Genomic DNA, 15,645 nt, shown 5'->3' with positions numbered 1-15,645 from the left:
GATTGTCTAGGCAAATTTTAGGAGAAGTGTAAGTAAATGAATTTCAGGTTAATATTGGAAAATATTCAGTCAAGGATCCCTTATAATTATTGTATCACTACTTTAATGTTATTTTAAGAAACAAGGAATTTCTTAGCTTTCTGACTTTCTAGAGTTTGTGTCCTCTTGTGCCAGCAGATTACGACTATTACCTTAAACTCCAGTTTTAGAGGGATTTTATATCGAGGCCTTAGGGAATTGTCATTTTATTTTTTTTCGTTTGCATAATAAAAACATTCTAGAGGAGTCTGTGGATGGTTGGAAAGTTAAGAAAATGCAGAACTGTTCCATGTACCAGAATATTTAAGTTGCACATTGAATTCATTATTTAAATTAATTAGTATTCTTTAGCTGTCAGACAATTTGAAGTGTCTTGGGTGGATTAACTTATTAAAATTTGATAATAACCTTATGAGATGGGTGCTAATAATTATCCTCATTTTATAGATAAATAGAGGTCCAGAGAAAGTGGGTAGCTTGCCCAGGGTCATACAGATTGTAAGTAATGGGGCTGGAATTTGAACCGAGGTAGCCTGACTCCAGTCATCCTGTTACCCTGGAATGCTGGTGGGTGTGTTGCTTACATTTGCCTGTCAGTCCCTGAGGTGTGCAGAATGCTTTATATATCAGAGTGCCTTCACAACAGTGTCCCACTGCGTATTCTCAACACATCTAGGGACCAAGTTGAAGTACATACACTTTCTTTTGCTTCATATTATATTTCCAGAATTTTTGTTTAGATACTAAATGTTTGTTTATTCAAAGTTATATATTAAAGATCTGCTAATTACCAGGCACTGTATCAAGTTCTTTGGAGATTTCAAAGATGAATTATATTTGAATGTTGCCTTTTAGAAAGAACATTAAGATATAAATCATGATACAAGGTGGAAGATGCCACAATAGAGGGAGAGTGTTCTGGGATATCAGAGTTATGAGATGTTGTTCTTTATTGATAAATTTCTGTTTCTCTTGCCTTTGTTTGCTTCATTTTACCATTCTGACTCTGAAATTTTAAACTGTGTGGTTTGACCCTTCAGCTGTTAGTCATTTTGAGGCCTGCCTGATATTAGTTGCAAAAAAAACCCCTAGGACATATGGTTTCATTTGGTTTTAGGGAATGACGGAGGAAGAGGAAGACAAACTCTTGGCACTGAAAGACTTCATGATGAAATCTAACAAAGCAAAGGCCAATATAGTGGACCAGAGCCATCTACATGATAGTAGTCAGAAAGGTGTAATTGACCTGGCAGCCTTAGGCATAACTGGGAGACAAGTTGATCTTGTTAAAACCAAACAGGAACCAGATGACAAGCGAGGTCAGTACATTTATGTGTGTTTATGTTTAGCTTGTTATTATTAGTTATTTCATAAGGCTAGTTTTAGCTGATTAGTAGTAAAACTAAAAAGTCACATTTCCCAGATATAGAACTTTCAAATATAGTGAGTGAGTGACTCCATTACATAGCAGGAAGATTTGGGGGAGGAAAAGTGGAGAAGTGGACTAACAGTTAAGAAATTAAGTAACCTTCCAAATTCACAGGTCTGTATGTGTCAGAGTCAGAATTCAAACCAAAGCCTGACTCCAAAGCCCTCCTCTTGCTTCTGTGGAAGTATATGATTGAAGGTGAAATTCTATTTTTTAGTCCTTTAAACACCAACCCAAGGCCAATAGTCTATATGAAATGAGGTAAAGTTTCCTAGCTTGTTGCTAGTAGGTAATGCCCAGTGAATTGAAAAGAATAGTCTTGCAAAGGAGAGACTAGAGACACCTTCACCATTTGAAGTCTTGAGATTTAAAACTGTCGGCTCTTGGGACAGTGACATTGACTCTGATTGTGTGAGGGTTTTAAGATCTCATGCATTCTTTCTTTAACCCTTTTTGGAGATACACTCACTTCCAAGCACATGCCTTTTTTTTTTTTTTTTTGCGGTACGCGGGCCTCTCACTGTTGTGGCTTCTCCCATTGCGGAGCACAGGCTCTGGACGCGCAGGCCCAGCGGCCATGGCTCACGGGCCCAGCCGCTCCGTGGCACGTGGGATCTTCCCGGACCAGGGCACGAACCCGTGTCCCCTGCATCGGCAGGCGGACTCTCAACCACTGCGCCACCAAGGAAGCCCAACCACATGCCTTTTAATATCCCTCTATTCCAGTATCAGATTTTGAGGGCAGCTGACGAATTACATTTAAAAAAACTTCTAACTGCTGAACTTGGAATAAAGTATTTGCAACTTAATTATTAATGGTTTGCAGCCATAAAATGTAAAGTATTCTTACAGGTTAATAAAAACTGCAAGCATCTGAAAGAAAAATAGGGAAGGACATGAGCATACAAGTGATAGAAGAATAGAAATACACGTTTGAAAGGTCAACAATTAAATGAATGCAAATAGAAATGAGATGCCATTCTCTGCCTGTGTGATTAGCAAAGACTGATGATGCCTGTGTTAGCAAGGGGGCAGGGAAATGGGCATTTTCACTCACTGTTGGTGAGATTATAAATTGAACATATTCTTTTTTTTTTTACTATTTGACTCACCATTGGAAATTTCTCATAGAAACGCTGACAGACATGTGAAGAAATATGTATAAGAATGTTCTCAGTGAAAAAGGAAATAATTGAAATGTCCATTAATAGGAGAATGGTTAAATGTTCAGCTGTATTAATTAAGTAGGAGAAAAAGCAAGTTGTGAAACAGTATGTATTATTTAATTTTTGCAAAATAATATAGTAATATATCATTCAACTTTATAGTTTATGAGGTTTATAAAGTTATGGGAGCAATTCATGTTACATATTGGATGCCAAAACTTTGTTACTTAGTGTACTTTTTATAATCAAAGTTTTTGAAAAAAGCGTTTCTCATCTATCTGTAGTCAGGGGGTGACCGTATTGCAATTGACTTTTTATTCTTTTTTTCCCCCTGTGTAACTGATACTGGATATAGAGAGGTCATATTTAGCAGTGTGGTCAGTGACATTTGAAAAAGTTGTTTTTGTTGTTGGTTCTTCAGATAAAGTGGTTACTTGAAATTGAGCTAGCCTTGGGAAACTAGGAAGCAATTAGGTCTAATTATTAATACTGTTGAAAGAGTGCATCTGTCCATCTGCCCCAGAGATGAAATGAGAGCTAACAAGTTTATATGTAAATATAAATAAATTGGCCATCATAAAGAACAAATAGCACATGAAGTCCATTGCTGTCCCCCTCCCCCCACAAAGAGCAATAAAAGCACATATTTGTTGTAGATTATTCTCAATCTTTTTTCATAGCTAGAAAACATGTAAAACAAGACTCAAATGTAAATGAAGAGTGGAAAAGCATGTTTGGGTCACTGGAACCACCAAGCATCCCACAGGCCCTACCTAAAGGGAGTGACCAGGAGGTGATTCAGGCTGGGAAGCCACCTCGTTCCGAGTCCTCTGCTGGCATTTGTGTCCCTTTGTCGACTTCTCCACAGGTATCATCATCCAGGCAGTAGAGCACCTTTTGTCTTTGGATCCCGTTCTACTGTTTTGGATGTTTAAAGGCTGTGTACTGTATTGGAAAAATCAATACAGTGACTTGTCCTTTAGGGAGGATCTGTTTCTTTCTAAGAGAGGTTTATCTTTAACTTTATAGCTAAGGGGAAATCTAGTATTGAAAGCACCAAAAAGGTCTCGTTTTAGAGTACTCACCAAAAAAGTGGTCTGAAACTGGGATGAAGATGTCATTATGAACTGTGATTCTAATTATGCTGCAGTGAACCTTTAAAATCTTCTTATTCTTCTTCTAATATAACATAATTATATCTGTAAAATAGCAAAAATACTTCTGGGAAGAAAAGGCCCAAGTTTGCTCTGTGTGAGAAATGTCATCATGATTTTGATATATTTGAAGTAAGTTTGTAATTTGAGGTAACTCTTCCCTAGCCAATTATATTTTAATTGAAAAATATGAATTGAACCAACTGATAAATTAAAATTCTCTTCAGTTAAATTAATGAGGATTTTTGTTTAACGTTATTGCTACACTGATATTTTTTTAAAAATATAGAGCCCTGGAACTTGTGGTTAAACTGCATTTAAACTAGACTTTCATTGAAAAAAAGTCCTTATATTTAAATGGGTTTAAAAATTGGTGCATTAATAAGGACAGAAGGCTGGTGTAATGAATAGAGAGAACATGGGTACATTTTTATCATCAAATACACTTTGTGACACAAATATGTATATTCTTTTTGTTTTGCAGGTTCCAGAAGTGACAAACGTCCAAAATAGAAAACCAACAATACAGGTTTTAAGTAGTACAATTTTACCGTCCACCTACCAGATTCGGATCACAACGTGTAAAACTGAGCTTCAGCAACTCATACAACAGAAACGGGAGCAGTGTAATGCCGAGAGGATAGCTAAGCAGATGATGGAAAATGCTGAGTGGGAGAGTAAACCGCCACCACCTGGTAAATGTGCCACTGATAGGTAGTTGTATTCCAGCCCAGGTGCCAGAGCCTGGAATCTGATGGATGAAACTGATAATCAGTTACCAGGCAAAGGAAGTGGGAACAAAACTGTCACTTTGAAAGCCCACAGGAAGAACCAATAAGTGAGAAATCCCAAGTCATTATTTGTGAAATTTGGATCTTCTTAGCTGTGGCAGTGCCTTTTAGGCCAGTAACCTACTGTTTTGTCCTGTGGTCCATGTTCCTCACGTAGAATACTAGGTTTTACCTACCTGCTTAGTGTCATGCCACTTTCTCATTGAATGTCAGGCTTCTTAGAGTAAACTCTGGCTTTTTATTTCTGAAGGGTTTAATAACTATTAATTTTATTTAAACAAAAAGGTAAAAACATTTAGAAAATAATGGGTGCTTCAGAAAGAAAACAAAATCACCTATAACCATCACTCAGCAATCATCAACATTAAGATTTTGGGGAAGGCACTTCTGTATTCTGAGAAGATTTAGAAGAAACTTAGAGATATTTCAGATGAAAATTGTAGCTCACTGTGTTAACAGACATGCCTAGTGTTATGTGGTGGAGCTAGTCTTTGATATTGGATTGGCAGATTTTTAAAAACATTTTTAATGAATTTCTGTATAGATTTTAATAATAAAAATGTAGCTTGAAAACTGAGAAGAAATGTATAGTGTGCTTATGTGTAGAGACTGAAAAATCATGTGAATCCCCACGGGCTTCCATTGTGAACTCAGGGAAAATTCTGGTGGAGAGCAATGGTTTAAAGATTTTAGAAATATTATTAAGTGGTAAGTGGCATCTATAGTCACATAAATTTTTTTTTATGAAAATAAATATCCTGGAATGTTTAAGTTGTTTCTGTAATATAGTTCAATATGATTTACCAGCCCTGCTTTAAAAACAAAAAAAGTTGACCACACACTATTTTACGATAGAATCTGTCGTTATAAGTGGCATTTTAAAGTGGAGCTATACATTTTATTCAGTAATCCCAGAAAAGGTGTCAGATTTTGTGGTTCAGGAAATGTGCAGTGACTGTTGGACTTCTGATTTTTTCTTTCCACACTTGAGTGGTTGTGTGAAATTGATTTTCTCTAGGGAGAAATGTTCAACCTAGCCTGCTAGATTATCTAGACTTCATGGCAAAGTGTTTTTGATTATTCTCAAATCCAGCATATCTTCCTTAGAAGTCGCATTCAGCTGTTCTTTCCACACATTTGAGCTAGAGATCCAAGGGGAAACATTTTTCTACCGTTGAGTATGCCAGGTTTGGCAGTGGTCTTGGTTTCATTTTTGTTTTAGTAAAGGAAATAAGTTGATTTTAAAATGACTTTATTATTACTTAATTAGGCACAGTGCTGCTCCCAATACAGTATAATCTTCAGCATAGCTGTCTGTTTTGTTTTATTTTAAAATTGATTAATATTAAATATTATTAAATGTTATGCCTAATATAAAAGTTTATTCATCAAACATTGAAGATTGTTATATGCAAAGACCTATGCTAGCTATTGTGAATGATTCAGAATGGATAAGACATAGTCAGTTCTCTGGCCTCAGAGTATTTATAATTTATTAGAGGAAATTAATTGTACACAAAAAGAATATACATAAACAGAAGTGTATAGATGTCATAAAGAAAGTACTAGAAAATCCTTGGGCATTCTGAGGCTATAATTTATAGTACTGTTTATACCAACCTGTTGATATCACAGAATAAATGATTGCAGGTAGAGAAGAAATAAATCAACATTTGGGTGTTTACTGTGGCCCTGGGACAGTGTTAGACTCTTTTTTTTTTTTTTTTTTTTTTTTTTTGGTATGCGGGCCTCTCACTGTTGTGGCCTCCCGTTGCGGAGCACAGGCTCCGGACGCACAGGCTCAGCGGCCATGGCTCACGGGCCCAGCCGCTCCGCGGCACGTGGGATCTTCCCGGACCGGGGCACGAACCCGTGTCCTCTGCAACGGCAGACGGACTCTTAACCACTGCGCCACTAGGGAAGCCCAGTGTTAGACTCTTTATATCTCATTTACCAATACAGTCATCCTTTGGGTTAAGTAATTTCCCCCTCATTTTACGTTTGAGTAAATTGAAGCTCACAGAGTTTAAATAAGTACACAAAGTTCACACATGAAGGTGTGGTGGATCTTCGAGGTTTTCAGGACTGGGCTGCCTCCCTAGTGCCTGATTTCTCTAGGTCAGGGTAGTCACTACCTCTTGCTATTAAACAAATAGTCAGGGTTTTTCCGGGTAGCAGGTGACTATTGTGCCTTCTCAGACACTGGAGAAGGGCCCAGTGCAGTCTTTCTAAGGCTATGTGAACATGGGTGTCTTTCTCCATAGGCAATAGTATCTGTCGTAGTCCAGTATTGGCTAGCTGTTGGGACCCTTTGTTTAGTTCTTATGATTGTTCTCCTGTTGGCTGTTGGTGCTTGTAGCTAGGGGTGAAGGAAAGATTGTGTTTGTAAACTGCAACTTAAGACACACTCCTTTGCTTTTCCTTAGGGTGGCGGCCTAAGGGGCTACTAGTTGCACATCTTCATGAACACAAATCTGCTGTGAATCGCATTAGAGTCTCTGACGAACATTCACTTTTTGCCACATGTTCAAATGATGGCACAGTGAAAATCTGGAACAGTCAGAAGATGGAGGGGAAGACCACCACCACCAGGTAACCTATGCATAGGCGGAGAGTCCTACCATCCATCCATTCAGTCAGCAAGTATTTATTGAGTGCTCATTCTGTGACAGGGGCTATTTTAGGTACCAGCGATACAGTAATGATAAATGGACACAAATATATGTTCTGTGGAGCTTTCCTTCTAATGGGAGGTGACAGACAATAAACAGTGTAAATAAGTAAAACATATAGTGTATTAGATGGTAAAATACATTATGGAGAAAAATATAGCAAAAAATGAGAGAGAGAATGCAGTAGGTGGGGTAGAGTAGAGTTTAAAGAACTCATCTGCTGCCTCACGGAGAAGATGTCATTTAAAGGGAGACCTGACAAATGTGAGAGAAAATGCCATGTGGATGTCTTGGGGAAGAGCATTCTAGGCAGCAGACACAGGGGCTTCAGAGGTTCTGAGGCAGAAAGATGTTTGGCATGTTTGAGGAAGAGCAGAAAGGTCTGTGTGAGTGGGAAAGAGGGTCAGAGGGCCCGAATGATACAGGGCCTTGCAGGCTTTTGTGAAGGACTTGGACTTTGACTCTGAGTGAGGTGGGAGCCTTTGGATGGTCCCGAGTGGTGGAGAGACATGATCTGAATTAAACTTCCACAGAATTACTCTGGCTCTTGTGTTGAGAATAGACTGAAGAGGTGCAGGGCAGAAGTATTAGGAGGCTTTTTCTGTAATTGAGCGAGAGGGGGTAGTAGTGGGAAATGATCAGATTCTGGGTATGTTTTGATGGTGGAGCCATCAAGATTTGCTGAATGGGTTAGAGGGAGTATGAGCATGGGAAAAGTTGGAAAATGATGGAGTGGCCAGCTGTGTAAGGACAACACATATTGTAACATGACCCACTGGAGTAGTCAAGAGAGAGGTAATTATTGAAATCTTTAAGACTCTTCAAATATGCATGATGTGATTATGATAAGTGGGATTATAAGAATTATTTTAGGTTTGTACAACTTTATAGTTATCTCCCTACTTGATATTCATATTTGTTCTGTGCCTAGTTTGGTCTCGGTCTGAAAAGAAAGCTACTAGAAATCAAAATCGAATCTTACGTACATGAAAAGATGTGGGGAACCTTTGGTGCTTTTCTCCTTATCAGTTCATTGACCAGAGTTAACCACAAAATGGTCAAACAACAAAATATCTTTGATAAGCTAAAATAATTCAAAGGTTTACTCTTACCAACCTGATATGATTTTGTTCTGTTTATTTTTTTAAAAGGGCTCTATATTTTTACAACATGCTTAATTCTTTTTCATGTTCATTCTGTCTTGGCATTGCATTGGTAAGAACATAAATTGAAAACCAGTAAAAGAATCCTGGCTCCATGTAGCAATTTTTTGTCCATATTTTATTACGAAATTTTCAAACCTCAAGTAAAGTTGAGTTTTGCAGTGAACAAGCATATGCTTGCTGCAAGATTCTAAATAATTAATAATTTTACTATATTTGCTATGTCATATAATTATCCATCCTCTTATCAATTCATCTTTTAAAAATGTGTTTCAAAGTGAGTTGCAGACATGAGGAGATTTCCCCTGAAAACTTCAGCATGCATATTGTTAATATTTGTTTATATTTCTCCCTTTCTTTTTTGGTATAAAATTCATACTCTGTGAAGTACGCAGATCTTAAACATTCCATGAGTTCCAGCAAATACACACACCTGTGCAGCTTAAACCACACTCAAGATACAGATGTAACCAGAACGAACCCTCATGTTCCTTTGCATGAAATCCCTGCCTCTTCCCTGCCTACGACCATTCTTTTGATTTTCCCCCACCATTATTTGCATTTTGATTAATATTTTAAAAACCTCTTCTGATAATTATTTTCCAAATGGTTCTTTGTTACTATCATCGTTAGTTGCGTTCATTATTGCTTTTATTAGGAGGGTGAGTTTAATTGACTTGAGTAAACTTAACTTTGCAAAAACCTCTCTTGTTAATTCCAAATGATCTTTAACACAGAGCCACGCCTTCTGTATCCCAGTGTCATATTTTAGGCAGTGGTATACCAGAAAATGCGGCAATTTAGCTGACAGTAACTGTAGTCTTCGGGAAGTTTGTATGATGATTAGGAGATTGGGTTCCCTCTGGCCACAGCTGCTCTCTTGCTTTGCTGTAACACCTGCTCTCTTGTTTGTGGACTACAGTAGGCCTTGGCTTGGAGGTGCTTCATTCTAGGTCCAGGGAGGGGAAAAGGGGAAGGGAATAGAAAGTGTTGCCTTCATCACATGCTTTTGTGAACTGATGAAGGAGAAGGAGGCCATTATTATTGCTAGAACCATGTGGGGAGCAGCTCGTGGCTGGGAAAGAGCAGCAAAAGTGATATTATATTTTCTTAGGAAATCTACTAGTACATTCTGACTACTGAGGCTTTTCCCCTATGCATTATGTTGGCTGACCACCCAGTTTCCAGTTCTTACTTTCTCATTGAATTTGGATTCGTGATTTAGGCCATCTGGATCTTGGCTCTGCCATTTTCTTCTTTCTTATTTGAGTTAAACTTTTAGTTTGTCCCTTGGGGACTAATTCTTGAAAATTTTCTGTTTTTCTACACTTTTACATAAATATTTTTCAATTTAATCCTTTGTAGTATTCTAAACTGTATTTTCCATATACACTTTTTGTGCAACCCCATTTTTGGCTCATTTAGCTTCTCAATTTTAGGGAAGATTGATGCATTTGGTACTTGCCGAATTTGATGGTAAAACATCTAAGTGGAGTTTTGTCCCAATGAAGAGTTGAAACAATATGAAGCATGTGCAAGAAAGTTATCAGTGTTAAGATTACATATTTTAGGGTCACAGATAGTGTTGGAAGCTGAAATTTTTGAGTGCTATCGCTACCCTGAACTAAAGGGCTATAAAGACCTGAGGAGGCCTGAGGCCTGAATTTTACAAAATTGAATTTTGGGGACAGGAAGCGAGTAGTCAGAAAAGAAGGGAGAAGAAACCATTTAAGTTATGTCATACTGCAACAGAAGAGAGGGTTTAAGAAAGGGACTTATAAACAGCTCTCAAATGCAGTAAAAAAACCAAGTGGCATGAAAGCCTAGTAAAGCATTTGGGTGTTCTCACACAGTGCCCTTTGGTGAAGTATAGTTCATACATCCATAATCCCTGGAGGGCTTTTGGACATTATATATTACAAGCCTTTATGATGTACATATCCTAAGGATGCACTAAGAATAAACTCAGAGATTTAGTTTTAAGGCTGTTCAGATTGGCTTTATTTTTAATTGTAAAAAACTGGAAGCAAACCAAAAGTTCAGCAGTAGGGGTGAAAATGGATACATAAGTGATTGTTGTGGAAATACATTTTTTGATATGGAATATATTGATATAGTGTGTGGAAATATAGGTTTGAGAAGTAGGTTTAAGAACCCAGGTAGGGTTTCTGTTTTTAGAATGACAGAGTAAGGACTTAAAAAAATCTGTTCCTCTATAAAAACAATGAGAACACTGGCAAAAACTGTCAAAATCAACTTTTTCAGAATTCTAGAAATTAAAGTCCTACATCAATCTGAAAATTGTTATTCAAGAAAAACAGCTGACTCTCAGAACAGTGAGCCATGTATGTGGTCCCCAGTTTCATCCCCACTACCAAGCTCTGTGATGGCTTTGAAGACTAACAGTCCCACAACTACAGTAACTATGGAAACCAACAGCTAAGTAGCCACTGGTAGGGTCGTAATGGCTTTGGAACTCCCCCAAAGCCCCATCTCCAGAGAACTGTCACTATTTGACCAGCTTGCTGAAAAGCTCCATAATCAGGGCCTATCTTTATTTGACTTGACTATTGCCTTGTTCTTTGAGAAAAACTCTACCCATAGGGCATTTGTTGAAATTATTGGTGGTATTTGTTTAACATTGCAGCTGGCTGAGGTGGCACCCAGTTGTAGCTCATAAGAGGCTGACAAAAAACTTTAAAGGAAGAGTGAGATATCAATAGGACCCTTTTTAAAAGTTTGGATGTATCCATGGATATCTGTAAGACCACATGCACTTGCACGGTTGTGCACAAGCCCAAGAAAGAACTGAGGAGACCGTAGGTTCTCACTTCTGGCTGACCTTGAGACTCTGTGCAAGCAGGAAATGTGCAAGCAGGAAATGAAGGATAAGGCCAAGTTGTAAACTGCTTTGCTGAAGGTGTGCCACAGCGAGCACAGAGAACCTCAACAAAGGCTGGAGCCCTTATCAGTTCATGAGATGCAAGGAAATGTCATTAGCTGACCACTAATCTAACTGAACAAAGAGTTCAGTGGCCACACAAGAGAATGAATACAGACTTTGTAGAATTAGTCCAGGCAAGTCATTAAACAAACAGCAACAACATTGGTATATTATTTCCGAAGTTGATACATATCAATTAGAATGTCCAGTTTTGGACAAAAATTGCAGGTCAAGCAAAGAAATCAGAAAGTGTGTCCTATACACAGGAAAAAATGCAGGTAATAGAAACAGTACCTCACTGATCCCAGACATTGGACTTACTAGACAATGACTTTAAATTAGTGACTAAAAATATGTTCAAAGAATTAGAAGAAACCATGTCTAAAGGGTTGAAAGGAAAGTATGAGAAAAATGTCTCAACAAATAGATAATGTCAGAGGGATAGAAATGATAAGCAGAAATCCTGGAGTTGAAAAGTATAATAACTGAAATGAAAAATTCAGGGCTGAACAGCAGATTTCAACTGGCAAGAGAAAAAACCAGGGGCTTGATGATAGATCAGTTTGACATCCATTCAGAGATAGAAAAACTAAAAAAGAATAAAGAAAACTGAACAGAGCCTCAGAGACCTGTGGAACCAACATACACATGATAGGAGTCCCAGAAGGCAAGGAGAGAGAAAAAGGAGCAGAAAGAATATTTGAAAAAGTGGTTTGAAACTCCCCCAGATTTGACAAAAAACATTAATCTGCACATCTGAGAAGCCCAACAAACTCCAAGTAGGATAAAGATCAAAAAGAGCCATACTAGGGGCTTCCCTGGTGGCGCAGTGGTTGAGAGTCTGCCTGCCGATGCAGGGGACGCGGGTTCATGTCCAGGTCTGGGAAGATCCCACATGCCGCGGAGCGGCTGGGCCCGTGAGCCATGGCCGCTGAGCCTGCGCATCCGGAGCCTGTGCTCCACAACGGGAGAGGCCACAACAGTGAGAGGCCCGCGTACCGCAAAAAAAAAAAAAAAAAAAAAAAGAGCCATACTAGAGACATTATAGGCAAATTGATGAAAGACACAGAGAAAATTTTGAAGCAGCAGAGAAATGTGACTCGTCTCGTACAAGGGATGATGTAAGGTTAACAGCTGACATTTCATCAGAAAATGATGGAGCCCTGGAAGTCAGTGGGAGGATGTATTCAGAGTCTTGAAAGAAAAAGACCGTCAATCAATAATTCTATATCCAGCAGAATTGTCTTTCAGAAACAAAGGAGAAATTAAGACATTCCAAGTTGAATAAAAATAGGGAATTTATTGTTAGCAGATTTTCCCTAAAAGAAATACTAAAAAGAGGCTGTTGTGCTTAAAGGAAAGGACATGAGACTAACTTGAACCACATGAAGAAATAAAGAGCATGGGGTAAGGGTAAAGGTAGATACATGAGTGAATATAAGACAGTACAAATTATTTTTTTCTGGAACTCTATTTTACCTGCTGTCTGATTTGAGAGAAGACTATATAAAGAAATAATTATAAAACTGTGTTGATGGGCTTATAATATATAAAGGTGTAATTTGTATTACATTAATAGTACAGACAAGGGAGGAGAGAACAGATATATTGGAGCAAAGTTGGTATTAATCTGATTGTTTTTAGACATTAATTGTATTTCCCAGGGAAACCACTAAAAGAAACACTTAAAAACATTTAGTAAAACACAAAAACACATAGTAAAAGAAACTAGGGGATTAAAATGATGTACTAGAAAATATCTTTTTAACACAAAAGAAGGCAGCAATGGTGGAATAGAAGAGCAACAACAACCAAAAAAAAATCATCCCCATGTAAGACACAGAGAAAACAAATAGCAAAATGTCACACATAAGTCCTACCTTATTGGTAATTCCATTAAATGTAGTCAAAAAGCAGAGTTGGCAGAAAGTATGACAAAATATGATATGACTATGTGTTGTCCAAAGGGACAACACTTTAGATTCAAAGACACAGTGTGAGAGTGAAAGGACTGAAGAAAAAGATACTTCATGCAGACAGTTCCTAAAAGAGAGCTGGAGCGGCTATGCTAATATCAGACAGAATAAATTTTAACACAAAAATTGATACTAGAGACAGACAAGGACATTTTATAATGACAAAAGCGTCAGCGCATCAGGGAAACATAGCAATTACAAACAAATGCCACCAACAGCAGAGCCCCCGAATGGAGAAAAAACTGACAGAATTGAAGGGGAAAATAGACAATTCAACAGTAATAGTTGGAGACTTCAGTACTCTGCTTTCATTATAGATGGATCAACAAGGCAGTAGAAGACTTGAACAACACTGCAGACCCACCAGCTCTAACATACAACTATAGAACACTCCACCCAAGTACAGCAGAATACACATTCTTCTCAGGGGCACATGGAACACTTCAGGTTAAGTCATATCTAGGACAGAAAACAAGCTTCAATAAATTTAAAGGCACTGAGCCATATCAACATATATGTTCTTTAACCACAGTGGAATGAAACTAGGTATCAGTAACAGAAAGCAGTTTGGAAAATTCACAGGTATGTGGAGATTAAGCAACATATGGCAAAATAAGCAGTGGTTCAAAGGGAAACTAGAGAATAGTTCAAAGGGAAACTAGAGAATATTTTGAGATGATTGAAAATGAAAACACAGCATACCAAAACTTAGGGATGCAGTTAAAGGAGTGTTCAAAGAGAAATTTATATCTGTACACATCTGTATTTAAAGAGAAGAAAGATCATAAATCAGTAACTTAGCCTTAACCTTAAAAATCTAGGAAAAAAAGAGCAAAGTAAACCCAAAGCAAGTAGAAGGAAGGAAATCGTAAAGACTAAAGAGGAAACAAATGTAATAGGGAATAGAAAATAAAGGTGAAAAACCAACAAAAGCAAAAGTCACTTCTTTGGGAAGATCAAAATTGGCAAAGCTTTTCTACAATAACCAATTAAAAAAAGGAGAGGACTCAAATTATTAAAATTAGGAATGGAAGAGGGGATGTTACTGTTGAGTACACTACTATGGAGTACTGAGGAATACTACGAACAGCTGTATACCAACAAATTAAATGACCTCGGTGAAATGGGCAGATTAGATTCCTAGAGAGATACAGTCTGTCCAGAGTGAATCAAGAACAAATAGAAAATCTGGATAGACCTAAAACAAAAGATTAAATTAGTAAGTAAAAGAAAAACTTCCCACAAAGAAAAACCCAGGCTGAGATGGCTTCATGGTGAATTCTACCAAATGCTTCATGAATTAACACCCATCCTTCAAAAACTTTTACAAAAAATAGATGAGGGAACATTTCCTAACTCATTCTATAAGGCCAGTGTTACCCTGATACCACAACCAGACAAATATATCACAAGAAAACAGCAGACCAAGACCCATAGTTAATATGGGCATTAAAATCCTCAGCAAAATACTAGTGAACTGAATTCAACATAATAAAGGATTATATACCATGACCAAGTGCAGTTTATCCCAAGAATGCAAACCTTTTTCAACATATGAAAATCAATCAATGAATATATCATATTAATAGAGTAAAGGATGAAGACCACATATCTCAAAAGACTCTCAGAAAACATTTGATAAAATCTAACACCCTTTTATGATTAAAAACAATTCAACAAACTAGTTATAGATGAGTACTGATAAGGACATCTATGAAAAGCCCACTAACATCATACTTGATGGTGAAAGACTGAAAGCTTTCCCCTAAGGTGAGCCAGATAAGAATGTCCACTCTCACTGCTTTCATTCAGCACTGTACTGGAGGTTCTCGGTGGGACAGTTAAATAAGGAAAAGAAATATAAGGCATGCAGATTGGAAAGGAAGAAGTCAAACTATTAGCTGACAGTATGATCCTGTATATAGACTGTCTTAAGCAATAAAAAGAAAAAACAGAGGGACCTTCAAGATGGCAGAGGAGTAAGACGTGGAGATCACCTTCCTCCCCACAAATAAGTCAAAGATACATCTACATGTGGAACAACTCCTACAGAACACCTACTGAACGCTGACAGAAGACCTCAGACTTCCCAAAAGGCAAGAAAATCCCCATGTACCTGCATAGGGCAAAAGAAAAAAGAAAAAACAGGACAAAAGAATAGGGTCCGGACCTGCACCACTGGGAGGGAGCTGTGAAGGAGGAAAAGTTGCTACACACTAGGAAGCCCCTTCACTGGTGGAGATGGGGGCTGGGCGGGGGTGGGGAAGCTTCGTAACTATGGAGGAGAGCGCAGCAGTAGGGGTGCAGACGT

The 15,645-nt window shown here is 37.9% G+C and overlaps 1 protein-coding gene across 1 annotated transcript in view; it reads left to right on the top strand.

Moving 5' to 3' along the window:
• Positions 1–15,645, top strand: part of PIK3R4 (phosphoinositide-3-kinase regulatory subunit 4) — a gene marked incomplete at both ends in the record, with an annotated part of 86,958 nt that overhangs the window by 44,571 nt on the left and 26,742 nt on the right. Inside the window, 4 exons of the mRNA XM_079704569.1 lie at positions 1,157–1,362; positions 3,319–3,502; positions 4,273–4,483; positions 7,006–7,171. Of these exons, the coding sequence (XP_079560695.1) occupies positions 1,157–1,362; positions 3,319–3,502; positions 4,273–4,483; positions 7,006–7,171 (767 nt within the window). The remainder of the gene's footprint in view (positions 1–1,156; positions 1,363–3,318; positions 3,503–4,272; positions 4,484–7,005; positions 7,172–15,645) is intronic.

This window comes from Hyperoodon ampullatus (genome assembly GCF_949752795.1).
Source record: "Hyperoodon ampullatus genome assembly, chromosome: 5".
Lineage (NCBI taxonomy): Eukaryota > Metazoa > Chordata > Mammalia > Artiodactyla > Ziphiidae > Hyperoodon > Hyperoodon ampullatus.
Note: the sequence above shows the minus strand (reverse complement) of the source record. Positions and strands in the feature narration are given on the sequence as shown.